The sequence below is a fragment of the Rhincodon typus genome, chromosome 19 (genome assembly GCF_021869965.1).
Source record: "Rhincodon typus isolate 14 chromosome 19, sRhiTyp1.1, whole genome shotgun sequence".
In the NCBI taxonomy this organism is placed as follows: domain Eukaryota; kingdom Metazoa; phylum Chordata; class Chondrichthyes; order Orectolobiformes; family Rhincodontidae; genus Rhincodon; species Rhincodon typus.
The window spans coordinates 32,649,105-32,676,214 of record NC_063350.1 but is presented as its reverse complement, the minus strand read 5'-3'; the positions used below and the strand labels follow the sequence as shown (position 1 = coordinate 32,676,214).

The 27,110-nt window shown below is 39.1% G+C and overlaps 1 protein-coding gene across 1 annotated transcript in view; it reads left to right on the top strand.

Annotated features, from left to right (window-relative positions):
- ada (adenosine deaminase) overlaps positions 1 to 27,110 on the top strand; it is a 59,548-nt gene that overhangs the window by 5,215 nt on the left and 27,223 nt on the right. Inside the window, exons 3-6 of the mRNA XM_020527456.2 lie at positions 8,558 to 8,680; positions 18,168 to 18,311; positions 23,803 to 23,918; positions 25,481 to 25,605. Coding sequence (XP_020383045.1) covers positions 8,558 to 8,680; positions 18,168 to 18,311; positions 23,803 to 23,918; positions 25,481 to 25,605 — 508 coding nt within the window. The remainder of the gene's footprint in view (positions 1 to 8,557; positions 8,681 to 18,167; positions 18,312 to 23,802; positions 23,919 to 25,480; positions 25,606 to 27,110) is intronic.

Sequence of the window (27,110 nt, the reverse complement as noted above, 5' to 3'; positions counted from 1 at the left end):
CCTTCTTTCTGAAGAAGGGTCTAGGCCCGAAACGTCAGCCTTCCTGCTCCTCTGATGCTGCTTGGCCTGCTGTGTTCATCCAGCTCTACACCTGTTATCTCTGTTCATATTTGTCACATAGGTTGAAATATGTCTAAATGTGGTGGATTCTCATTTAATCACATGAGCAGGAATTCTCAACTTTGGCCTCCTTTCCCTCCTCTGCAAAACCTATGCACTAGCTTTTAATAATTTGTCTATATGGACGCTTCACTTTATTTCCTTCTCCACAGGTTCTAAGCTCTCACTATCAAGATTCCATTTTGCTATTCTTGGATCCAAAGTGGAAGTCCTCACACTCTCCCACATTGAATTCCATTTCCTTTAGCATTTCTGACAGTGGTAATATAAGAAAATGAAGTCATTGAAATAAATCCATGGGTAGCACCACTTGTTACAATATGCTAATCAGAATTTATTCTCTTTAGCCCTCATACTTCTCAGTTGATTACTGACCCATGTAATAAAGGTAGCTCCAGATCTTGGCACATTTGTTTATTTTTAACCAATAATCTTTCCTGCACAGAGATCAAGTGATTTCTGGAAGATTGTCTAGACAGTATCCATAAACACTGCCCTATTCAACATGCCTCAAAAATGTGACTGAATTAGTCAAACATGACTGACCTTTCACAAATCCATGCTGACTTGCTTTAATCGGCTAATGCTTTACTGAGCATTCAGTCAGTCTGTCCCTGATGGACTCCACTGCCTTGCCCATAATTGATATATCCATAGTTCTCCTACCTCCCTTCCTTGCATAATGAAGTGACATGTTCATTTTTTTAACCTAAGGATTTAATTCCTGAATTCAGAGGGGTTTGGAAAATCATGACCAATGTGTCATAAATTTCCTCATTTTTTTCAATACCCTTGGATGACGTTAATCAGGTCATAGAGACTTTCTTTTCATAAATTCCACTATTTTCTCCATTTAATACCATTTTAATCTGATTAAATACACTAAGTTCTTCCTTTAGTTAACACCATTACTTACATTTCATTGCAAATTCACTAGATTTTGTGCCACTCGCCTGTTTCAATAGCCAAAACAGTGAATAATTATCATATTTGTATTCCTACTAATAACAATGGCAATTACAAATTTTCAAACTGAATGCTGCTTTAATTTTCATTGTTACTTAGACCATTGAAAAGCTACTTTGATGGACTTTCTATTTTTTAATTACTGTGAAATGATTCACTCAAACGTATATATCTAGGTCTTTTGACTTTCCACATTGTTCAAACCGTGTGCATTTGCTTCATAATCAATATGTACTAGGTGAAGGATGAACCCTACCTTGGGGAATCTGAAGAAGACATGATTCCTGATGACAAGTAAAGGGTACAATATGCCATTATTCATTCTTTTCACCTTGTGTGAGAAAGTATTGTATTCTTCCTCTATTCTTAATAATAATAATAACACCAGCCAGCAAGGAGAATTAGTCTCAAGTCAAGCCAGCTACACGTGCCTGTGACATCAAGGATGAATGAAAGGTTACCTGAGACTAACGCATCCAATGTTAAACAGCATGAGTCATTGAACGCAGTAACCACACAAGCTCCATAAGTCACATTACTTCTGGTTGCATTCAAAGCAGATTCATTATTGGTGGTAGATATGTGGACAGGAGGACAATGACTTGGTTGTTATATGTTTCATTTATGCCCCACAAGATATATCCAGATTCCTAATGACCAATTTGCTGATTGAGCAAAGATATTGGAGGAATGTTTCCATTTGAATTTAGTGTCATGGTGATGGCATAATATCTTCAATGGTCTGGGATTTTTAAAATTTACTTACAAGTAGGATGCGGGCATTGCTTGGCTGGACAGCATTTACTGTCCATTCCTAGTTGCCCTTGAGATGGTGGTGGTGAGCTATCTTCTTGAACTGCTGCAGTCCATGCGCTGTACGTTGATGCACAATACCCTTAGGGAGAGAGCAGTGATATATTTCCAAATTAGGATGGTGAGTGAATTGGAGGGCATTTGAAGGTGATGATATTTCCATTTATTTGCTCCCCTTGTCCTTCCAGATGGAAGTGGTTGTGGGTTTTGAAGGCGCTGTCTAAAGATTTTTGGTGAATTTCTGCAATGCATCTTGTAGATTCTACCTACTATTGCTACTGTGCATTGGTATTGAAGGGAGTGGATATTTGTGGATGCAGTGCCAATCAAGTGGGCTGCTTTGTACTGGAATGTGTCAAGTTTCTTGAACTTTATTGGAGCTGCACCCATCCAGGCAAGAGAGAGTATTCCATCACACTCTGACTTGTGCCTTGTAAATGGTGGACAGGCTTTGGTAAATCAGGAAGTGAGTTACTCACTGCAGTATTCCAAGTTTCTGACCTGCTCTTGTAGCCACTTTGTGTTATTGTATCATGTGGTGAGTACAGTAGAGTTTCTGTCAATGGTAATCCCCAAATATTGATAGTGGGAGATTCAGTGATGGTAATACCATTGAATGTCAAGGGATAGTGGTAAGATTGTCTGTTATTGGAAATCATCATTGCCTGGCATTTGTGTGGCTTGAGCATTACTTGTCCCTTGTCAGCCCAAGTCTGGGTATTGTCCAGATCTTGCTGCACTTGAACATGGACTGCTTCAGTATCTGAAGAACATTGTATAATTATTTGCAAACATCCCCTCTTCTGACCTTATGATGGAGGGAAGTTCATTGATGAAGCAGCTGAAGATAGTTGGGCCTAGGACACTACCCTGTGGGACTCCTGCAGAGATGTCCTGGAGCTAAGATGACTGACCTTCAAAAACCACAACCATCTTCCTATGTGCCAGGTATGCCTCCAACCATGTAGAGTTTGCTCCTTCTTCCCATTATTCCAGTTTTGCTCGGGCCTCTTGTTGTCACTGTCAGTCAAATGTGGCTTTGATGTCTAAGGCAGTCACTCTCATCTCACCTTTTTAATTCAGCTCTTTTTTCCATGTTTAAACCAAGGCTGGAATGAGGTCAGAAGCTGAGTGACCCTGGTGGAACCCAAACTGGGTGTCACTGACAACAAAAACAGAAGATGCTGGAAATGCTCAGCAGGTCTGGCAGTATCTGTGAAGAAAGCAATCAGAGTTAATATATCGGGTCTGGTGACCCTTTCTCAGCTCTTTCTGTTTTTATTTACTGGGTGTCACTGAGCAGGTTATTGCTGCTTGATAGCTCTACTGATGACACCTTTCATCACTTTACTGATGATTGAGAGTAGACTGATTGTGTGGTAATTGGCTGGGTTTATTTTGACCTGCTCTTTTGTATACAGAATATACCTGGGCAAACAGGATGAATAGATGGGCTCTGGTGAACATAGCATCAGTGATCTGCTAGATGCACTTATGAGTTGGGGACTGTGAAATCGCACAGAATTCCCCGGCAGCTCTCTGAAATGATCTGCTTACAAAAATATTGAAGGGTAGCCATGTACTTGTGGGCTACCTAGATGGAATTGCCACTCTCTCCTTGTGAACACAAGTTCTTGACCAGCAGCTGGCATAGATGTAAGATGGTGGCTCGGGTCATCCTTCTTCATCTTTGGGGGGAGGGTGGCACTACAATATTGTGCTTGATGATCAGCCATGGTCATAATGAATGATGGAGCAGGCTTGGGGGTTGAATATCCTGCTCCTGCTCCCATCTTCTGTGTCACTGTGTCCCTGCACTGAGCCTCAGTCATTTGCAGACAGCTGCGCTGAAGTCTGTAGTCACAGTTCTCTGCCTGAATCTTCCTAAGTCGTGGGGATCTTGTGCTGCTGTTTCTCTGTCTGGAGGTTGTGCAGTAGCCAGGGGCAGCCGCTGTTCAAATTGGGTGGGCAGAAATGATTTCCACTGCTGCCTTCTGTGCCTGTTTATTTACAGCAGCAGCACTGCAGAATACCAGCAGATTTACCTTGGCCATTCTTTCCCAAGTTGAAACAAACTGTGACAAAGTAAGGGAAATAACACTTGTTATTAAATGCAGTCCTGAATGCTGACATCTTTCCCAACAAAACTGATTGTTATGGCTACACAAAAAATAGTGTGCAGTCCGCACATGGAACCAAATGTAATGCACTTAAAGTGATGTAGCTAATCTCATGTAAGGTTGTCGATAAAAATCCATGATCCCCTGGAATTAGGAACCTGTCATGCGACCCATCCCCACCCCTTCCCATCCAGCAAACTTCCTGTCTTTGGGATTATGTACCTGGGCCCATTGGGAAGATGATGTTGTCATTAAGAGTTCCTTGTTCTCTTGAGTCTTATTGATCTCTGAGATGACAAAGTGGTGATCAGTGGGCACAATGTACTCCCAATGACTACTCCTCATACACATACCAAAATTGGACGTTCTGTGTTGACTTCCACATTAACTGTCAATTGGAGGCAAATGAATAGCATTGTTTCATTACTACAGTCATGATGACCACAGTAGGCCTGTAGAGTCTCACATTCCGATGTTACGTTCTGCCTGCTTGGAAACGTAAAGTACAGTAAGTTATTCCTCCCACTTGGGATGTGCTATTTCTCACATTAAGTCCTTCTGACACAGTTGATTTTCAGATCAGTACATTGAGATTCAAACTTTGGAGTTCATATTAGTGACTTGCAAGCTTTTTTGGTGACCCACAAATTACCCACTTTCTTCAATTGCTTATTCTTTTGTGATCCATGTACCCCTCATAGCCTTTCATTGTTCCCTCATTTTGATTCAGCCCCTTTACATAGCCATTACTATATCTACTTTATCCTGGTGCCCATGGTTTTCAAAAGGCCTATGCACCCTCCCCATATTTGGGCAAGAGTGACCATGACTTGCCTTAATTCCTGCTAATGAAGATGCGGTATCTTGATGCACATGGACTTGTCGTTCCATTGCCCTGACTCTTACATGTATGCTTCACTGTTTCCTACTGCCCCAAGCTGCCTACTTTTCCCTCTGTGCTAAAGTTACCTGTCAGCCAGAGGCTGCTGGCTGTCCCTCTGTGCTAAAGCAAACCAGAGGTGGCTGCTTAACTCTACATGTAAGCAAACATCTTGATGTTCTGTGGCTAAGCGTTGCTGTTGCCTCATTGTGTGGATGGATGGTCCACACTATCAATGAAGGCACCTGTTGCTATTGAAATAATTCTGTCTAAAGTGAAAAGAAAGATAGTTTTCACAGCCATGAACTCATATAATCTTGACACGTTGCCCACTTGGTTTTGACTATCTAGGTTTTGAACCATTGAGTTTCTCTGTTAGTGAGAATTTGGGAAGGGAAAGCAATATGGTGAGTTGTGCAATTAATCAAATGCAAGCAGATCACTCACCATCTAAGGAGGGAGGATTTAATTATGACAATTTAACTCAACAATGAGAGTCTGAAAGAGCTTGCCACCTTCGAGATGTCTGTGCATTTGCTTGTATTAAGGTAATATGCAATATTAATGAAGGGCAACGATTGAATGAAATTATCTCAAAATTCCACGATGGCAAAATGGGAATCTAATTAAATTCCAAACATGGTTTTATGAATTTTAGAAACTTTTCCTTTTGATATGAGTAGTTGGACGTCCCAGCAAGTAGGCTTGGACACCTGGGGGAAACCAATCGACTCAATATAAGCATTTGAAATTTCAAGGTGATCAATGGAACAAGCAAAAATTTTACAATTCTAGAGAATACAGCAAGCAAGATTAACTAGAGCAGAACTTGCATAATTTCAACAGTACAAAAGATTTTGGTGTTTGGAAGCTATGTGCATATTATGCTTTTGCATAGAAAAAGGAACATATGTTATCAGATGACCGTTGTGGAAATTGAATGGAAGATTTCAGAAAATTCTTGGTAGAATACCTAGAACCGTTTATATTGGTCACCAGGTTATTTGACTAGTGAAGTGGACAGCAGAAAAGAAAACAAAGCTTCTGAAATAGCTTCTTAATCTGGCAAAATTCAAACAGAGCTTCCGAAAAACATTTTTGGCAACAGGTCAGATACTTGGCTGTGAATTCCCATTTTGTATGGGTGGCTATATGAACCACTGATATCCATCTATAAATCAGAAAGTTTTGTGAAGGTTAAATTTCAGGAAGCGTGTTCTCCAATTACAAAGTCAACGCACTGAAGGCTTGAATTAGTGAATGTAGTCACATGGCCTATTAATATATTGCTATCCATGGACTTAACAACTAACACATTATTGGGAGAAGGAAGACATAACACTGCAAAATTGCATATGGCACTCAATGGGTGAAAGTTTTTTGATTAATTAACATAAAATGATTAGGCGTTATATTGAAGGTGGCTAATGCTGCTGCTATTTTAAGTAAGATGAGGTCCTAACATTTGTTCTGAAGATTACTTTGGAAGTGCTAAAAAAGAGGTTTACTTTTCTTGTGTTATTTTTCATATTAGGCAAGGGAGGTGCCACTTCCAGCAAAATTGTCAAAGGTTGTGAAAAATGGTTGTTTATTATTTTAAAAGCAACTTGTTATTTTAAATAAAGGTAGAGATCAGTAGAGATGGAAGGAAGTTTTAGTCTTAAAAATGGTATGCTTCGGTTGGATAGTGGGAGTTGGGGGGTGAAAACCTGAAGACAATGTTTCCCGATTGACCAACCTACCGATTTTTGATTTTAACTGAGGACAGAAGGTGCCTGGATTGGAATTTTAAATAAAGTAATGAGACAATACAACTGCACAAGCTTTTTGACTTTTACTGCTGAGGGCCAGGTTACCTGAATACACAGCAGTTTTATAGTGGTGAAATTGACTCAAGGAGGTGCCTGCTGTCTGCTTGAGGAGCCTCCATAATTGGGTAACTCTCACCGTGGCCTCCACATAGTTTAAACAGCATAGTGTGTGGGAGAATCCAGAATTGTGCATTCCTGAAAATGTTCTGACAGATCTGCTATCTGTGCACAATTTGAGTAAAAATCCCATAATTTTGTGTGCCAAGGCTTTTGGAAATAATATCGTATTTTTAAAGGTATATGTTTTAAAAGCTTTCCATAACTAGTCAACTTTATAATCCCTCATGTCCTTCTTAAAATTTTAGCCCACATTCAGGTAATGTGCTCACTTTTCAAACAGGTGCTAATTTGAAAAGTGTGCATTGCAGTGCAGGAAATTGCAATCTGGGCCAATGTTACTGTCATTCACAAAGCTATATTAATTTACCCTGCTAAGTTTATTTACTTTGCTAATTGGAAAACATGAACTGTGTAATGGCTATTATCATTGATACAATAAATGAACAATATTAAAAATACAAATAAATATTTTGTACAATGCTAATGATTGCTCTTAAAATGAAAGTTTTCCCATCAACATTACTCTATTGCATTGGAGGCAGTTCAAAGACATTTCACTGGCCTGATTCCAGGGATAAAGGGATTGTCTGATAAGGAATGGTTGTGAAGGTTAGGTATGTATCCAGAGGAATTCAGATGATGTGAGCTGATCTTATTGAAACAGATAAGATACTCCAAATATGGGGTCTCCTTTTAAGAAGGAGATAGAGGAGCATTTCCATTTCTAAGAAGTTTGTTGATTGTTAGAATTCACCATCCCAGGGAATACTGAAGGAAGTCAGACCTTGCTGTAATGTCTCATCTGAAAAACTGTACATTGAACTTTGCAGCTTCCATCAGTTCTGTGCTAAAATGTGAGCCTAGGTTACACAAAGTTTCTTGGATGTGACAAAACCCTTTACATTGATTTGAAAATCATGTTTTGGATATTTTTAACCCATTGATGCCACTTTTATTCTTCTAGCTGGAGTGATCTTATGGATCAGTCACTTTGTTATGTTGGGATTGCTTTTCATATGTGATGCATTTCAGGTGGGTGCAGCAATCAACGGGAACACATAATGTACCTGTAAAAGACAGGAACTGGTTTCGTGCTTGGGCATTTAGTTCAGACAAGCAACTGTCTATGTATCTACACTCTATGTGTTCAGTTCCTTCCAGTTCTTCTTTTGACCAAGGTTTTGTGCATTCCTCCTAATAGGCCGTCATTTGGCTTGGAGTCGATTTTAGTTGATGAGCTATCATAGGTGGAATATCTTAAGTAACTTTCTAAAGTCAGCCATGTAAATTAAAGTAGTTACTGGTTATCATTGTATATTTTTGAAGAATTTCCTTTTAACTATCACAATTTTTTCAACTTTATTGATCTCATCTGTAAAATAGTATTGTACAATTGTGATTGTGCCATGTTGCATATGTTATGATGGCAAAAAGAATACTTCCTTTTCTTCCCCTCCCACCCATCTGCAAAAGAAAACAAACCTCTGACATGGCATTTTCTCCCATAGAGAGGGATTACACCAGAAAAATAATCCCTGTGAGAATTGTCATGCTTATTTAAAAATATAAGGTCACTGTGCTATTTGCTGTAATATTTTTCTTGATATTTTGCATCTAATAGCATATTTCACATAAATCTATATTATTGATTACGATTATGAAAATTGTGGAACTATCCGAGGTTGCCTGGGGCATTCGTCTGAAGTGATTTTTTTTCTTATTTGTAGAAAACGAGGTATCGAATTGCCGGCAGACTCGGTAGAAGGGCTTATGGAATACATTGGATATGATGAACCCCGCAACCTCACTCAATTTCTTGAAATATTTAGCTACTACATGCCAGCTATTGCGTAAGTGAAGACAACATCTTAATATTGCAGTTGTTTTCATGAAATCCAGGATTTGCTTTTACTTTTGACTATCTAAGTCCATAAGGCAAATAGTGGGTTTAATCTGAGCAATGTGCCATGATATGTAACAAAAGAATACTGCAAATGTCGCTTTCAGTTGCATGTTACCAATAAAACAGTGAAACATCACAAGATGTTTTTAATTAAGGAAATTGAGGCCCCATTTCTAGCTTCAGGTTGGCAAACTGTCCTATTCTCCACAATGAGTCTGGGATACTTTAACACACAGAATCATATTTGGACCCTGTAAATATTCAGTTTCATGTCTCCTAGCAGGTGGAAATGGGATAAGAAGCCTAATTGTTATTCCTGTGAAGGCCTTTGGGTAAAATTGCCTTGGGGCACCAATGATGGCATTGGAGCCTGATCTGAAAAAATTACAGAAAGCCACACTGCCTTCCACCTGGAGTATTGCTCATCTACTCAGGGACAGGTTCTTATCCAAATTCATGAAAAGGCCGTCAAGAAATTGTCCAGCTATTTTAGTTGCATGTCCAGTTGAGTAATCTGAAAGGAGTGAGAGGGAGGTGACTGAATATTTGCTGGCAAAGGTTGACTTTGAAAGCAGAGAGAAAGGTGACAGTGTGGAAAACATTAGAAAAAGTTCTAGGACAAAAATGAAGTGGGTAAATGTTCACCCTTGGTGATAATGCAAAAAATACACAGTGCACTAGAACCAGACGAGTAGATGTTAGGTGTTAGTCTGGAGATGATTCCAGAAGTAGGTTTGGCAAGGACATAGAAGACTTAAATGCCAAAAAAACAACAGTATCAGAGGATGGAGTTTTGTGAAGTGAATGAGAGATCACAGGTGGGGTTGCACTTATGGTGGAGAGAAGAAAGAGAAGTAAAGCCTAGAGATGACAGAGTTTTAGTGCTTGAAATGCAACAGCTGTTTAGTCATCTAATAATCAAGAGAACCAGTAACAAGCCTGGCAATACACCATGTGAGAAATGTGAAGCTTCACTCCAGTCCAAGCAACACTCGCAGCTCTACCCTTGAAATTGTATCTGGGAAGGCAAATGAAATTGTGACTTCAGGTACAAAGTGCACCACAAGGGTTGGAAAGGAATATTTTTATGTCTCTGATATAAAGAAAGAAAAATTTGGACAATGATTTGAAATTGGGCATCAGATCCCAAGTAATGGAACAGAAGTTGGTGGCAGTACCCTTGTGTAACAGATGGGATCCTAGGATGATGCACAACAGAAGTTACTGTGTGGACTTCAGCAAAGTAGCTAATGCAGAAATCTCTCCTTAGATATGTAGAAATGGAACCATGACAGATTGCACTGGAGAGGGGAAGGAAGAGGATGGGGGTTGTGAGAAGGCTGTTGACTATGCATGAAGCTGTTCATAGGGTGTCATAGAATCACTGAACCCCTACAGTGCAGAAAGAGGCCATTCAGCCCATCGAGACTGTACCAGCAACCCACTCCCCATCCCATCCATGTAACCCTGCATGGGGTTTTTACCTTGGCTAAACCACCTAACCTGCACATCTTTGGACCACCTGGAGGAAACCCATGCAAACAGGGGGAAAATGTGCAAACTCCACGCAGTCACTCGAGGCTGGAATTGAGCCCAGGTCCCTGGCACTGTGAGCAGTCGCCCATGTCATTGGTGACTTTCAGAGTTCTTTGAAACTATGAGCAGGGTAAAAATAAAATTTATGGCCATTAAAACAATGATTTAAGAGAAGATATTTGCAATGTTGGGCAGCAATGATTTATTTGAGGACTTTGGAGCCTGGAAAAGAATTAAAATTTTGCCAAGAGTGTTGATGTCCTGGTTGGGACTTTTAAGGACTAACCAGATGATACAGAGCAAAACCTAATTGTGGCAGCAAATGGAGAGAGGAAAACTTAGTTGCATTGAAAACAGTAACTTGAATGAATCAACTAAATATTGAAAGAAATGTTTGAAAGATTTTAAACACTTCGTGCAGATTCAAGAGGATATTAAATCTAAACATTATCTTTTACAGTTTTTCTTGCATGCGTTGTTGCTTTATACTTTCAGACAGTCATTAAATGACATGTATGAAGAAACCTGGTATCTTCCCCCTTAAACAGTTACAGTGTATTTTCTATTTCTCAGTAATTTGCTGGTATTGCTCTTGAACTAGAGGCAGTGTCATGTATCCTTAAATGTATTTTCACTATTTTATCCTTTCACTGGCATCACATTATCTTTTATGTTCGCAAAATATATTGTACATAATATAACAAATAATATTTGAAACAACACAATTAAATTGTGCTGAAAAGCTATCATTTCAAAATGTCAAGATTTGGAATTGAGTTTTGAGTTCTTTCATTTGAATTACTGCCTTGTAATTATCAGTTCACCAATATCTATGCAGGTTGCAATTGAAATTTGCATCCATGCAGATGCCTGTATACTTCTCTGTATGTGAACTCTATTAAAGTAACTGTACTTTGTTAATTAAAAGCACTTGGCACTTTTTCCATTTCATTACCAACATGAGACTGCTCGAAGTTTAATAATCAAAGTTTGTAAAATAGAAAATCAAATGCTGAATGTTATCGTATGTTTCGTTTTGATAACCAGTTTCATGCTGCATTAATTGACATAAAATGGAAATTGAAAAGTAAAGGTCAATGGGGAGACAAAATCAGTGGTAGATTCTATACAAGTGTAAATTATTTTCTTTTATTTCTTCAGCATATCCAAATATGGACAATGTGCAAATAGCCAGGTCCTACAAACCCCAAGGGTTGAATCCTATAGAGAACAAACACAGACAGTGCTGGAGGAACTCAGTAGGTCTGGCAGCTTGTCAGGAGAGAGAAACAGAGTTAACATGTTGAGTCTGCTATGACCTTTTTCAGAACAGGTTTGCTTTAAATATTGTAGGGGCCTGAATGACATGGACTATGGCAAGAAATCTGGTAAAATTGCCTGAGAAGTCCCGTGAAGCTTTCCTCGACATCGGGAGCAACCTGTTGCACTTCTTGACTGAGTTCTGGATTTTGAGAAGAGATTCTTGCCAGGCAGTGAGAAGTTTCCTATTAAGGGGACTATTGCTAGTTAACAACCTCGTTAACTGCAAGACTTGCTTCATTAATACAGCTTTCTATCTTGCCATCCGTTGTGAATAAACTGGACTTGACATTTCTAGACATGGAAGTCAGAGTGGGTATCTGGCAACTCCAGCTCATTGCTTGTACCAAAAGACATATTGCACCAAAATGCTGAACAGCAGGCACCCGTATCTCAAGGCATGCTCCATGGGTACCCGAAGTCTAAGCACATTGGCATCTGACATGTGCTGGCCTCTAACAATTCTCATGGCTTTCTCTGATCCGTTTACAGTATACTTCTGCACTTAAATGCTGCATCTGCCACTATAATGCTGCTGCAAGGAAAATGCGATCAGGGACATGCACCCAGCTCATGGACTGGACTAGGCTGCATCTCCAGTCTGTTTGCTTGCTCTCTTTGCACTCCCTCTCTTTGAGCTGACATGGATATTCACAGGACCCCAGCCTTGCCTTTTTACACCTTGGCCTTCTGCTGGAGACAACAGTTTCAGAGTATTGCTATATTGCCATGCCATTTAGCACAGGCACAAAGCCAGAAAGCTTGCTGAGGTTATCAGCAGCCAATAATCAAGTAAGTCAAGGGCAGCTTCTGATACCAGTCCAGGGGATTGGACACGGTCAGTCTGCTGCTTGGGTAGTCACATTTAGAATGCTGTTCTCATATCGGGTGAGGATCCAAATGTCATGCACCCCACTAACCATCATGTCCAGGATAAGCGTCAGGAGCCATGCAAAGCAGCCACAGACTGACACTACTTGTCTGGGTTCATAATTGATTTATAAAGACTGCACCGACACCAGTGCTGCCGGTCCATTCTGTGATATATGGCAGTTGTTTCAGGAACAGCAGTCAGTAGAACGGAGCTAGAATCAGACAAGATTCTTGAGGTGGATTAAATTGTTAGGCTGCTGGTTTAGTGAGATTCAGTGAGAAAAATCACTAGCCTCCATGAAGCTGACAGCCAAAAAAAGAGATTTAGCACCAAGTGAAATAATTGATCTGTGGGTGTGTAAAACTATAAAAAGTATTGGAAACAATTGAACCTTCTAAAGGAAAAGTAGACTTGTATTTGTACAGTGCATGACCGTATGACAGATACTTTAATTGGTCTCATGTAGAATTATTCTGAAGTAAAGGGATTGGTTAGTTTGCATTCAACAACATGTTGCAAGTACTGATTGGATAATCATGGGATCTGTTTTTGGTTATTGTGTTTTGAAGGAAGAAATTAGCAACTATCTGTCTCTCAGAAGCAACATGGAATCTTGAATGGCGGTCAACAGGTGGATATTGAACAATTAATCAAACACAGCCTTCTGGTTTAAATCCTTGGCTCCTACAATGAAACGCTGTATCTGCTGGAGAGCCAAGATTCTACCATTGGAACCAAACTAACATTCTGTGCCAGTTGTCCAGCAATCGGCAACGGTGTGCAGCTTTCGAAGGAAGGCTATATGATTTTGTTGTGATTGGAAATTGTGTCTAATTGGCAGTGAGATAACATCATTGGAAAGAATACAGCATATGGTAGTATTTATAGCAAGTGTAAAATTAAAGATTGTTTTTATCACTGAAGTATCATTAGGTTTTGTTGCTGAAGCAATATTCTGTTCCTGATTGCATAAGTTTAAATGCATTCAAATCCCACAGCCAAGTCCATCTAGGTCATTCTCTCACTGTTCAGGAATTGAGCTGACAAATTAACAGGCATTAACAGGCATAACTGATTTCTTAACCAATGTTGACACAAGTGAACGACTCTGAGCCATTCTGAGTAGGAACGAAGAAACAAAAGCGAAAAAAAAACTGGGCATGTGAATTCAAGTGTGCACTTTTATGATTTTATTGAAATAACATGGTCAGCTGTTTTTGTGTTAACAATGAAGACACTCTTGCACTAATATTGTTGTACTTAAATAAAATATGTTCACGGCTTGTAGTTTCATAAAAGGTTCTAGTGTACCCCATGTATATGCTGAAAAAAAATGAAATCTTGCAGCATCTCCTTTTGCTCCCAAGTTAATTTACTATTTTCATGTCTGTGGAACAGATACCATAAAAGCAGCTCTGAGTGTAGTAAGGCATACAGCTGCATTACATGTTCAATGGCTGAGAGGTTCATTTGAAGTGCTCCCTGTCCCCTGTGACAGAGAAACTTGCTTCAGGGCTCAGCCTCACAGGCTCAGTGTCAATAATTGTGCTGCATAAACTCACAGAATTGTTACAGTGAAGAAGAAGGACATTCAGCCAATCGTGTCTGTACTCAGCTGGCATATCTGCATTCCATCACTTAGTACTTCAGTCTGTTGCTGTATTGGTGTATCACATACAAGCCAACCATTTCAGGCTGTTTTTTTGATAAACAGAACTTTGCTTTCCCTTTCACTTGAAGTTGTTAGGATTTGTTTAAATGGATGCTGGCTGCACTCAAATATGTAGCTCGACTGTTAATTCTTCATTTTGAGTTGGTGTGGAAAGGTTTTTCAGCCATTGGAGGATCTTGCACACTTCTGTCTTCAGATCACTGCATGTCAATCAGAGAGTGATTACCCGGGCTGATTTTATTTGCTGATTTTTTTGCTTTGGTGGCTTTGTGGGGGGTGAAAATAATGAAAGGATGCTGCGGTCAATTGTACAGTATCTATTACAGTTCTTGTTGAGCTCAGCGGATTCACCAAAGTTTACATCTGGGATCCCCTGGTCTGGTTTGTTCCAGTCACATTGCTTATTGCTTCATGATAATGAGTGTTGACAAAAAGGTCAGAACTGAAGGTATTTGCATTAGGATCGCTTGCTTATAACATTGGGTGAAGATTACATTCTTCAAGTTCAATTATATATTTATAACGGATACAAAGTATGCTTTTTGTGTTCTGCATTTAATTTAAAGATTTCAAAATTCAGTGTCATTTTATTTCCCAGTCGCAGTTAACTTTGGACACTGGAGTTCAATCATAATGTTGCCAAGAAATTCATATTCCTACTCATGTTACACAATATGACCTTTCAGCGCTAAATATACTCTTTGATGCTAATAACTGTCTAATAGCTCAGAGGTAAAGTCTCCAGTTCAAATGTCCTAAGACCTTGTGCCTCGTGCTCAGCTGGTATATAATCAGATATTTATGATTTTTTCTGTTGATTGATTTTGATTTAAATTGTCTATAGAGCTGTAGTTTTCTGATAAGACATCAGTTGTATGCCCTGCTGGTGGCACATACAATGGATTGTGTCCTTCATCTATGCGCTTCAGAAGAGGAGTCTTTGACTTTCTCCCTTGGATTTGCTGTGCTGACCTTGGCAAGACAGTAGAAAAATGCAGTAGGATGAGAAAATAAGCCAACGTACCTTTTCCTAAATGCAATTTTGTGAGTGCCGCTGGAGAATATTGTGTGCAGACACCAACTAAAGACAAAATTGGGCACATTTGAATTACCATCATGATTGATTTACATGAAGGCATTTACTATTGAGGGCCAGCTAACTAATGACCAATTGATAGGCTGTTGTATGTGGAACTGCATCAGTAAGGTTTTGAGGGATGTGAATTGGTAAGGTAAAATGTACTCCAATTTATGATAATTCTGGCATTAGTGCTCCCAGTGAGACTCTAAGTCGGTGCGAGAATCACAGCATTTTCACACGCTCCTCCTCGCGCCACCCCCCCCCCCCCCCCCCCCCCACCCCCACCCCAGGGTGTTTGGGCCTAGACAGCCCAGGCTCCTGAGCGTGTTTTGAATAAATTTAGGCTCACTCCCCTCGGCTTGCACTTCTGCAGGCTTTGGCATCACAGCCGGGGAGGGTGGACGAACCTGGCTTCTCTGGACTGTCCTGAGTAACAGTTTCAAGGATCCTGTGTGTGTGGCTTCTTCTCCGTTTAGGAGCTTGTTGGCACCACTCTGTCTGCCTGGGAGGAAGGGATACTTGGCTTGAGGTGAGGTCCCTCACCCCTCTCTCACTTTGCCATTGATGCTGAACACCTCTGGCAACAATGATAGAACGCAGGTCTGTGTTCATAACCAGCAGACACTGAGTGTGCTGGAGCTAAGTCTCCATGGCAGTCACCAATGCATCCATGGAGACAGCTGAACTCACGCATGTTGGAGCCAGCACTGTATTGATAACATTGGTGGACTTCTATATCCTCTGATCGAGTTTAGCGACTGTGTCTAACAAACCTGCCTGTTATTGTGTCTGGTTGTGTGTTTTAATGGTCATTAATGGCTGAGGCCGTGGGAATACCTTCTGCTTGAGGCTGAGTACTTGCTTGGTGTCCAGCAGTCTTCTGACTGCCAGTGACCCGCAATGTTTCTTGCCCAACCTGCTGTGGAAATGTTTCAGTGGCGTGCTCACCATATTGTGTTCTCAAGTTTAATCTAGATAGAGAACAGTCTGAAGTGAAAGTCTCTGAGCAGGTGAGGGTGCAGGTGAAAGCTTTACCTCTGCATCCTGAGGGTTCATTGGTTTCTTTCTCAGAAGTGAGTGTGTTGCTGAGGGCCTCCTATGATGGCCTCTTCGAGGCAGAGTTTCACCTGAATAAGAGAAGAGAGAAACTTTGTGCAGAGTAAGAATGAGTTCACATGGTCATGTTGGGAGATCATCGCACAGCACCATGAAGCCTACTGAGTTGGTTGGTGATGGATTTCTCCCCATCCCCACATGAGCTGTGATGTTCTATGACCAAAGTGAGGTGTTTCTCCTTGAAAAGAGAGAGGAGTGTTATGTCCACCAGTACCCCGTCCCCCAGTAGTCCTAGCCCTCTCAGCCCAGTTGAATACCGTCTTAAATACACTGCGACAAAGATTGAACATAATGGAATCGGATGTAAGAGCAGTTAATAATGATGCATGAGCAGTTGAGGTGCTGAGGTGTACCCTGCAAATGAGTAGAAAGTGCAGTGTGTAGAAAGGGTTTAGAGTTTGGGAAGATGAGGTGTTTGAAAGTCACTGAGTGGACATGATTTGTGCAACAGTGAGAGTTGTCATCTATGATGAAATGTGTGTGCAGTGGAGAGTTTGAGTGGTGACCCTGTGAATGTGAGGTAGCAGGGAGAAGATGGTGGCATGTACCTTTGCAGACGACAGAGGATCAGTAACCTTCTTCCTACAGTGCTGTGCATTTTGTTTACCCTGGGACTCAGCATTGACCTGGCCACTTACTGTGCTTAAGCATGATCAGATTGGAGAGTGGCTTTCTGACAGCATGTGGTAAGATCAGATTTAAACTCAGGTGAATGAATAAAAGCAGGCTTTATGGAATATAAACTATATACAGGGAATGCTACGAGTGGACATCTATGGAACTCAACAAATTCAGGTCCTAATTTCTTATAATCTGCCCATCGCTATGACAAGCTATTCTTAAAGGAAAGATATAGTTAACCCCTTATTCTACTCTCTTGTGCTGTTACCATTCAATGATTCTATGAGCTGTGAATGGCACATGTCAGCATGTGTGATTTCCTGCAACAGGACAGTCTTTAAGCTGACTGTTTTTGAGTTTCTGATTTGTAGAGAAGTGGAGCATAATGGTTCCACTCAGTGATTCAGGCTTTTGTCATGAAATGCAATCCAATTGAGAGAAGTGTAAGCTTGCAAACAGAGTTCTTCAATGTTAATAAAAATTTCTATTGGAAACAGATGAACAGATTTATGCTGAATGCAAGTTTGTGATGCTAAATATGCAACTTCTGGCAACATCTTAAAAGATTGTCTATGAAAGCATCTTGGGTGTTGTTCATTATAAACTTGGAACTTCAGTACAGAATGCAGCTAACAATTGCCAGATGTCAATGATTCTAAATGCACAGGCATGCTTATGTTTCTCTATGGCAGCAATTAACCCAGTTTTATCAACATATTGTCTGTCGCCATTAATTGTGGCACGTAGCAAGCATAATATTGTTGTTCATGTAGCAGTGTCCTGGGCACTTACTCTCTCCCATTTCTGTTAGAGAATAATTATTAACATTTGTAGGAGTAGAGAAAATAAAGAAAGTGTAGATCTCATTTTTGATACATTGTTGATCCTAACTCTCTTTTTATCACTTAAATGCATATAAGTGCGAAACAAATGCCCTGGACACTCCTTTATGCATGGAAGAATGTTTTGGATTCATGTGCTAAGCCCGTACAAGACCATGGTTGGTAGTGTTTACTATCTCAAATCTGGTGACATGCATGATTAGCATTATTTTCATTCATTCCTTGTTGTCTGATAGTTTTTCAAAAAATACTCCAGTGAAATCTTACCTATGTGTACTGTTTTGTTTATGCGTTAATGCTTGATGTTCAAGATTTTCGTTAATTTGTCTGAAAATAATCCTTGACTTTTATTTATTTTCTTGTTGCATACAGTGGAGACAGAGATGCTGTGAAAAGAGTAGCCTATGAGCTTGTGGAAATGAAAGCAAAAGAGGGTGTTATATATTTTGAAGCAAGATACTGTCCTCATTTGTTTGCCAATTCCAATGTTATTCCCATTCCTTGGAACCAAAAGCCGTAAGTATTTGATACACATCACCTGAGAAATAATACATTACTTCAAAATTCTATTTTAGTGTTTTGGCAATGTATTTTATATATACTTCTATTTACTGTTCATATATGTTAAAATTTCTTTTCCCCAGTTACTTTTATTGATTAAACTTCAAAGGACTGTTTTATACTGTAACATATCACCAGAAAGTTTAGATTTTTAAAAATTTGTTCCATATTTCCTATGACCTCCTAAAACAAGATGTGACCAGAAGGAAGGTGAGCACCCTTAGTGTTGTTCACAGTGCAGTGTCCTGAACTTAACAGATGAAAGGAGGCGTCTAACCTGAATAGCAGCAAATATCTACTCGAAAGTCTTGTACATTAAATTGTTGCATGTATATAGTATTCTAATTACTGCATTACATTTGAGATGTTAAAATCCTTTTACTACAAGAGTTAATGCAATGATATGCGGCTGACTATGGCTCTGCAGTACAGGATGCCATTCTTGTGAGGGAGTTAATGCAAATGTAGGTAGCAGGGGACATAAAAAAAATCAGAGTGATAGATACAGTTCTTTACAATTAAGAGTGCAAGCATTTGCTCAGCAATAACCTGCTCACTGTGATTTAGTTTGAGTTCTGCCAGGGCTACTCAGCTCCTGACTTGATAGCCTTGTATCAAATGTGAACGAAAGAGCTGAATGCCAGAGGTGATGTAAGAGTGACTGCCCTTGACAGCAAGGCAGCATTTGTCCATATGCAGCATCAAGGAGACTTAGCAAAACGAGAATCAGGGAGAGATCTTTTTGCTGGTTGGAGTCTTACATTGCATAAAGGAAGATGGTTGTGGTTGTTGGAGGTTGATCATCTTAGGCCCTGGAGATCTCTGCAGGAGATCCTCAGGGTACTGTCCTAGGTCCAGTGTCTTCAGCTGCTTCATCAGTGACCTTCCTCCATCATAAGCTCAGAGGTGTGATATTCACTGATGATTGCACAATGTACAGCTATATTTGCCACTCCTTAGATACTCAAGCAGTCCGTGTGCTAATGCAGCAACATTCAGGCTTGGGTTGACAAACGGCAAATAACATTTACACCATACAAGTGCCAGGCAATGACCATTTCCAAGAAGAGAGAATCTATTCATTTCCCCTTGATATTCAATAGCATTTCCATTGCTGAATTCCCACTTTCAACTTGCCATTGACCATAGCCTGAACTGAACCGGCCATATTAATGCTATGGCTACATAGGTGGGTTACAGTCTTAGAGTATTGCAAACAACTTATCTGAATCTCAAAGTCTATCCACTATCTACAATGTGCGATTCAGGAGTGCGATAGAAAATACTCCAGTTGCCTACATAAGCGCAGTTCCACAAACACTCAAGACTGTCAACACCATCCTGGACAAAGCAGCATACTTGATTGGAACCCCATCCACCAACTTTAGTATTCATATCATACACCACTGACAGTAGCAGCATTGGGTACCAACTACAAGATACACTGATAACTCACCAAGCCTCCTTCAGCAGCACCTTCCAAATCTCTGACCTCTACCGCCAAGAAGGACAAGAGCAGCAGATGCGTGAAAATACCACCAACTGCAATTTTCCTTCCAAGCCATGCTCCATTGTGATTTCAAACTATATCGCAATTCCTTCATTATTTTAGAATCAAGATTCCTTTCTAACAGAACTATGTTTGTATCTGTACTCAAAAGACAACAGCAGTTGACAAATTTGGCTCACCACTTTCTCAAGGGTATTTAGAGATGTATATTAACTTGATCAGCAATGCCCACTTCTCATAACTGAATAATAATAAAGTCCTTCAAAACTGGTCACCAGCAATGTAGTAATGTCATTTTCTAAGCCAACCTGTGCAGCGTTAGACTCCAACCAGTTAAATCCAGCTTCACTGAAGATGGGACTAACAGCAGGCTCCAAAAGCAACTGCTTTACTCAGAACTCAGTAGCAGCAGGAACCACACTGGAAATGCTTTCAGAATGTCCTCAAAGCATCTCTGCCACCTCCATTGGTGAGTCTGGCTTATAACCAATTAAATTGGAGAAGCTTATGTAGCAAGGCACTGAACGCATTGACAGGCTTCATTGGAAGCATGCAGATGAGAAGGTAAGGCTTTGGAGGGAGAGCAAAGATCTCCAATCTGCCTACCATTTCAAGCACCACCTGCTCCGTACTGTGTGGCAAATGCTGCAGATGGTCCATTAGAATTATTAGTCTATTTAGGAATTCATCAAATTGGACTAGAAACAAGTCATCCTAGAACCCAAGGGACTACGTAAGAGAGAAACAACATCAGTATCTTTGATCTACTTCCTGCCTTGGCACATAGCTCCAAGCTTCTTAGTGGCCACCCTGTTTACTTTCCCTCTTATGTTTGTTAAATTATACCATTCCTGTGCATACTTTCCTAACCAGCCCACATATTTTTGGTTTTTTTGCGCTTTCTCATTTTGCAATGTCTCAAGTTAAATAAATTGCATCCACAGAGCTTTTATTGTTCATTATTTTCTCAAACAAATTCCTGCTAAGTTGCTGAGCAACATCTATGCAGAGATTCATACTCAGACTCCCTCAGGGCATTCTAGTCTAGGTGTTGAATTTGTTCATCTGTCTCATCTAGTTTAATCATTACTGACAATAAACTCAGTAGCAAACACTTTCTTGGGTCATTCCCGTAATAAGCTTAAATGGTTTTCCTTTTTCTGTTGATTACTTGATTTATCTTGCTGGTTTCAGCTCAGGAAGATTTTTTTTAAAAGGAAACTTGTAATGATCAGTTATTGTGATACATGAGTGCTATGAATCTAGAGAAACTGCAATTTAATATTGCTGCTTTATGCATATGTTATTTGAAAATCTTTGTTTGATGGCATAATCCCATGCGGTGTGCTAAGTATTGTTGATAACAAGTGACAATTTGACTATTACAGCCAGAGTATGTTTTTGAAAAATAGATTAAAATTTATCTCACATAGTTACAAGTGTCAGAATGTATTATTGTACTTGTTCACCATTGCTTAGAAGTTCCTGAAGGTCATACGTTATTCTGTGCAATATAAATTATATCAAACCATCTTGAATAGTGGTATTAACTGAAAGTTGTGTGTGAAATGGAGATATGAGTTAAACCTTTGAGAAAGAGTATGGTCAATGATTAGTCTCTGCTACTTTCATGGACAGCTAAATCACCAGAATTAATATGTGCTGATTTATTGGGTATTGCAGGTATTTGGCCCGTTAATTAGACTGAAGTTGACATGAAATCTGGACTTTCTATTTCTGTGGTAATGTCTAACCACAAGAAGTGAACATTTACTTTCAAAGATCAATTGCTAATCACCATAAATACACTGCTTTTGAAGGAGCCGTGGAGAAGGTGGAAAGGACATTCCTTAGAATGGTACCAGTGATAAGACACTTAGTTACGAAGAAAAACTAGAAAAGCTGGAGTTATTCTCCTTGGCACAGAGATAGTTAAGGGAGATATAGTATGTGTTCAAATGGTGAGGGTTTTTATGAGAGTAGATGACGAGAAACTGTTTCCACTGGCAGAAAGGCTAATAACTGTAGTCTTTACATTGATATAATTGACAAGGTGGGGAATGGGCAAATGTGTTTTTCTTCTTATGTAGTGAATGACACCTGAACTGGAATCTTGCTAAAAAGAGAAACACGTTGCTAGAGCTATTCAGCTTGCACCCATCAGGATATACACAAGAATGCCAAATTCTAAATGATCACATCAATGTAAATTACAGGAGAAAAATTCGCAAGTTGACTCTGATTTGCTGAAGCATTGTCATGGAGAAAGGCCTCCTGAGTTCTCACATAATTAAAAACAAGTATGAGGATTGTACATATTTCTTCTAATTTTGGAAAACTGGTTCCCGTATTTGAATGTATGTTGCTTCTAGCAAGCATAAATGGACCATTTTATGAGTTCAGCTAATTATCCTAATGGTGTCATTTCAATGTGAGAACCTCTGAACTTCCTTGGAATATTTTTCTACATTTAGATGCCACATAAATTGACTCAAAAATCCCTGTAATTAAACAATATACAACACTGACTTCCATCAGATTTGGTTTTGCCTGCTTAATCTCCATGTTATCTAGTGCTGCAAGTTATTGGAAGTTTGAAATGGAAATGATTGTGGTAGAACTTGTGATATTTGAATGAAAGAGCAAACGACTGAGTAATTCCTTAATTCATCAGGTTAAAGGATTGTTAGAAAGCTGAAGTCAACTTCAAAATCAGTAGAGGATGGGAAAGGGGGAGACGTCAGATTGAAACAATAGAGGAAGATTTTGCAGAACAACTAACTTCAAATTTGAAAACAAAAATTCCCAGCAACAAGAAAAAGCTGAAGGATAGATATACCATATAGTAAGGGTTAATTTATCTATCAGAGATTTTTGGGCATTAACATGTATATACCTGAAGACTTGATTGAATTTTCTGTGGTGAGCTTATGTAGTATCAACTGATGCAAATACAGGAATTATGCACTGTTCCCTAAGGCAACCAAACAGTGAAATTTCATTTTTGTAAAGCTAAAAGTAGGTTGGTGAATCTGGGAAAAACATTCTAAACTTCCATGTTTAGACTTGCATCTGCTGTCACTTGAAGTTCGTGTAACATTTGTGCCAAAATAACCATGAGCACTGTTAACCTGACTATTATTTTGAAGTAATTTTTGAATCTGTGCTTGTACTTGAAACCAAAACTTCTGTTTGAGGAACAATCATCTCCCTGCCACTGAAAATGAAGATAATTCTGTCATGGCACGTATATACAGAGTGAAAAACATTCTTCTTCAACTCCTGAGGCTTGCTATTGTTTCCCTAAATTTGGTCAGATAAAGAAGTGGTCCAATTCACAGATGATACAAACCCACTTTATATAAAATGACAGTAATGGTCAATTCAATAAGAAAATGGTTATATGACACTCAAAGCGTAACCTTTCCAATTTCTCTGTGTTTTAGTGTGTTGATGATATGACATTTTGTTTGCTGAGATACTGATGTTTGAAGTAATTTTGCACCTATTCTTTCATAAGGACATTTGTCCAAAAATAAGGACACTTGATTTGCCAGGGCTTCATCTCCGAAGGTCTGTGATATAAGCAGTGGCCAAACTACAATAAATCTAAGTGATATTTGGAGTTTATTAACAGTGATCTCCAGTATCCGATTAAAAACTACATAGTGTAATGCTTCTCAATTCAACTAGAATCATGGAGAAGTAATTGGCAAATATAATTACTTAGCATTATAAAATTAACATTTCTTTTCTCTAGTCTTTTTAAAAATATTTTTCATGGGATGTGTGCATCACTGGCTAGGCCACTATTTTTTGACCATTCCTAACTGTATTCGCATGTACAAAATCTGCGTAATCAAGTTATCTCCTCTTCACTGTGACAACTAGTTATCAAAAGTCTGACCTACTTCTTGTGTTTATGTTCATAATCAGAGGGGACCTGACTCCGGACGAAGTGGTTCATCTTGTCAACCAGGGTTTCCAGGAAGGAGAAAAGCATTTTAAAATCAAAGCAAGATCCATTCTATGCTGCATGCGCCATATGCCAGGTAATATGCTGTGTATATTTTTCTGTATGTTCATTTATAACTGTAATTCTATTTTTCAGATTTTCTCTCTGAAACTTCTTGTAATTTTCTGTGATATTTCTCTGTCACTGCTCAATTTTCTGCTTATATTAAGCTGTAATTCAGTTCTCCTATCTGAGCCTAGACAATGAACAACACCAATGCTGTGAAGATGTTTCCCCTCATGGGGGGAGTCCAGAACTGTGGGTATGTGCGGACTACCTCTGCCTTAAAAATATTCACGCACTCTACTTCCACTACATTTTCAGGAAGCGAGTTCCAAAGGATCATGACCTTCTGAGAGAAAATAAAATACCTAATGTTGGTTTTAAATGGGTAACCCCTCATTTATAAGCAATGTCCGTAATTCTAGATTCTCCCATAAGAGGAAACATTCTGTAAGTCTGCCCTGTGAAGACACCTCAAATTTTTATACCTTCCAATCAAGTCACCTTTTACTCTTCTGTGTGACTTCACGTGTAATCAAATGTGGATTTGAAGAAGGGTTACCAGACCCGAAACATTAACTCTGATTTTTTTCTTCACAGATGCAGCCAGACTTGCTGGGCTTTTCCAGCAATTTGTTTTTGTTGTTGTTGTGGATTTTCAAAGGTTGGAGTCTGATTTGTGCCACTCTTGCTATTTTGTAGAAAAGTGGTGTTTCTTTTATCTGGCTCACATTAAAATGCATACTATGGTGCAAACTCGCTGTTTTTAGAAGAAGATGTAAAGTAAAGTAACCCCAGTTAATTCTTAATCTAGAGTGGACTTGTTGGGTCGAAGGGCCTGTTTCCACACTGTAGGGTTTCTATGATTCTAAACACCCATTTTCAACTCCCTCATTTTACCTGACTCTGTCCTGTCTCAACTCATCTACTGCTGAATTCCACACAATGTCTTTGTTATGTTTAGAATTGAGTATTCCAATGCACTGCTAGCCTTCTATATCAGCCATTGACGTGAACTCAACCAAAGCTCACCTTATCTCATGCCACCCTGTTCAGCCATAAGCCTACATTTCTTAACCTACATTGTCTCCCAGTTAAGCAATTTTCATCTTTAATTTTTCCATTCCTCCATAGCCCTGCCCCTCCCTACCTCTTATATTCTCCAATCCCAGAATCCTCTGAGATATGCCTTTTTTCTACTTCTGATCTCTTACGCATTCTGTAGGTGAACATAGCTTCAACTGCCTGACAAATCTTCCAGATCTGTACCTAATCTTCCATACCTGTATCTCTTTTCTTCTTTGAGATACTGATTCTTTTTCCTTGAAAACATTTTTGATCATCTGCCCCCCAATATGAGCACTATGGCTGAGTGTCAAATTTTATTTTATAATGCTCCTGTGAAGTGACTTGGGTGTTTTATTCAACCAAACGTGTGATAGAAATGTAAGCAGTTCTTGTTTGATGAAAGCAAAGCTAGAGAGTTCTGCTTAATAAATCAGCGTGATAGTTTATTATTGAGGTGTAAATAATGAGTTGTAGCAGCACCTCATTGACGAATACAATGATAATAAGATGGTATTAATATATTTTCAGAATGGTCTGCTGAAATTGTGAGCCTGTGTAAGAAATATCGCAATGAAGGTGTTGTGGGTATGGACTTGGCAGGTGATGAGTCTTTAAACTGTAAAATCAACTCAGGCCATTGCAATGCCTATGAGGTAGGTAGTTATCCATAACATGGTGAATTTAACTTAATAGGAATATTGAATTGCAGTTAAATTACAAAAAAAAAAGAGATGGATTCCACTTTACCTTCTAGGAACATGAAATTCCAAAAAGTAGTCATACTTATAGGGCACATTTTGTGAATCTCTTACTGCACTTCATCAGAATACACTCTCCTAGGATGTGTACAGGATCTCTCTAATCTAGCATCATCAGGTTTTCCTAATCGGTGGATCATAAGTAGAATCCTTGGGAGCATGATATAAATGTTTCTATGGAAATTTTGGTCACCTAATCTGCAGAACCCATGAGAAGGTTCTGTGCATCTTTAAACCAGTGGTTTGGGTATATATTTGTGTTACAGTTGCATCACATACTCACTCAAGCTTCATAAAGAATGTTTTACAGATAGAATATCCTCCCATGTGTGGGAGACTTGGTGAATTCATTGGCTGTTGCCCATGACTGTGCACGATAGACTGCTCAAATGGTAACTTCATTAAGATTGTGTTTCACATTTACTTTAATATTCCTTTTGAATATTGATATTTTATTGCCCTTGAAGTAATTTTCACTCAGTATTTACAATAAATATTGTAATCTCATAGAAATGTTATTTTGTACATCACCTATCACAATAGTAACATTTTCTGGCTAAGTAACATGCCATGAATATAAAATCATAATGAGTAAACTGTTTTATCTAAATCCCTCTATAAGTTGCTCTGCATTTGAGTATGCATTTATAAAAGAGAAAATAGTCTATTGTATAAGTGATAGGATGCCTATTATTTACTCATCAAAGTGGTACAATTTGATAGACCAGAGCTTTAATAATAATTTCCTGTCTTATATGAATTTCTGTGTTTTATTTAAATATACATTGTGATGAATTCCTTTTTGTTGTACATGTTCTGATGGTGTAGGAGAAAACACTGAGAATATTGTAATGTTCGGGAATAGATCATTTCAAGGAATTGCTAAATTTGACAGTCCCAAAATATTAGTTACGTTCAATACTGACTAGGGCTCCTGCTTAATAGGTCACTCAAAACAATTTAGAAGTCCCTGAAGAGCAAATTCAGAATTATGGTTGTGAGACCTGAGAAGAGGCTGTGTGCCACTAATCATTCAGTAGTGAGTGCCATCAGTCAACTCTTAATCATGAGCAAATGATTTAAGGTGTTGTCAACAGTGCTGTCAAGTGACACTTACACAAGCAATAACATGCTCACTGATTGACCTCATTACATCTTGGCACAGACATGAGCAAAAGATCTGGACTTGAGAGGTGAGCAGGAGGTTGTATGAATGGCTATTTTCAGATCTAAGCTGCTAACAAATCTTTTTGAGCTTTTTGAAAGTAGACTGTATCCATGCTACTCAATTTATATCACTTACAGGTATCACAAGAAGACTTAACACATCCCATTTAGTTGCCTAAACATTTGTTGTACTAACATAACAAGGTGTAGAGCTGGATGAACACGGCAGGCCA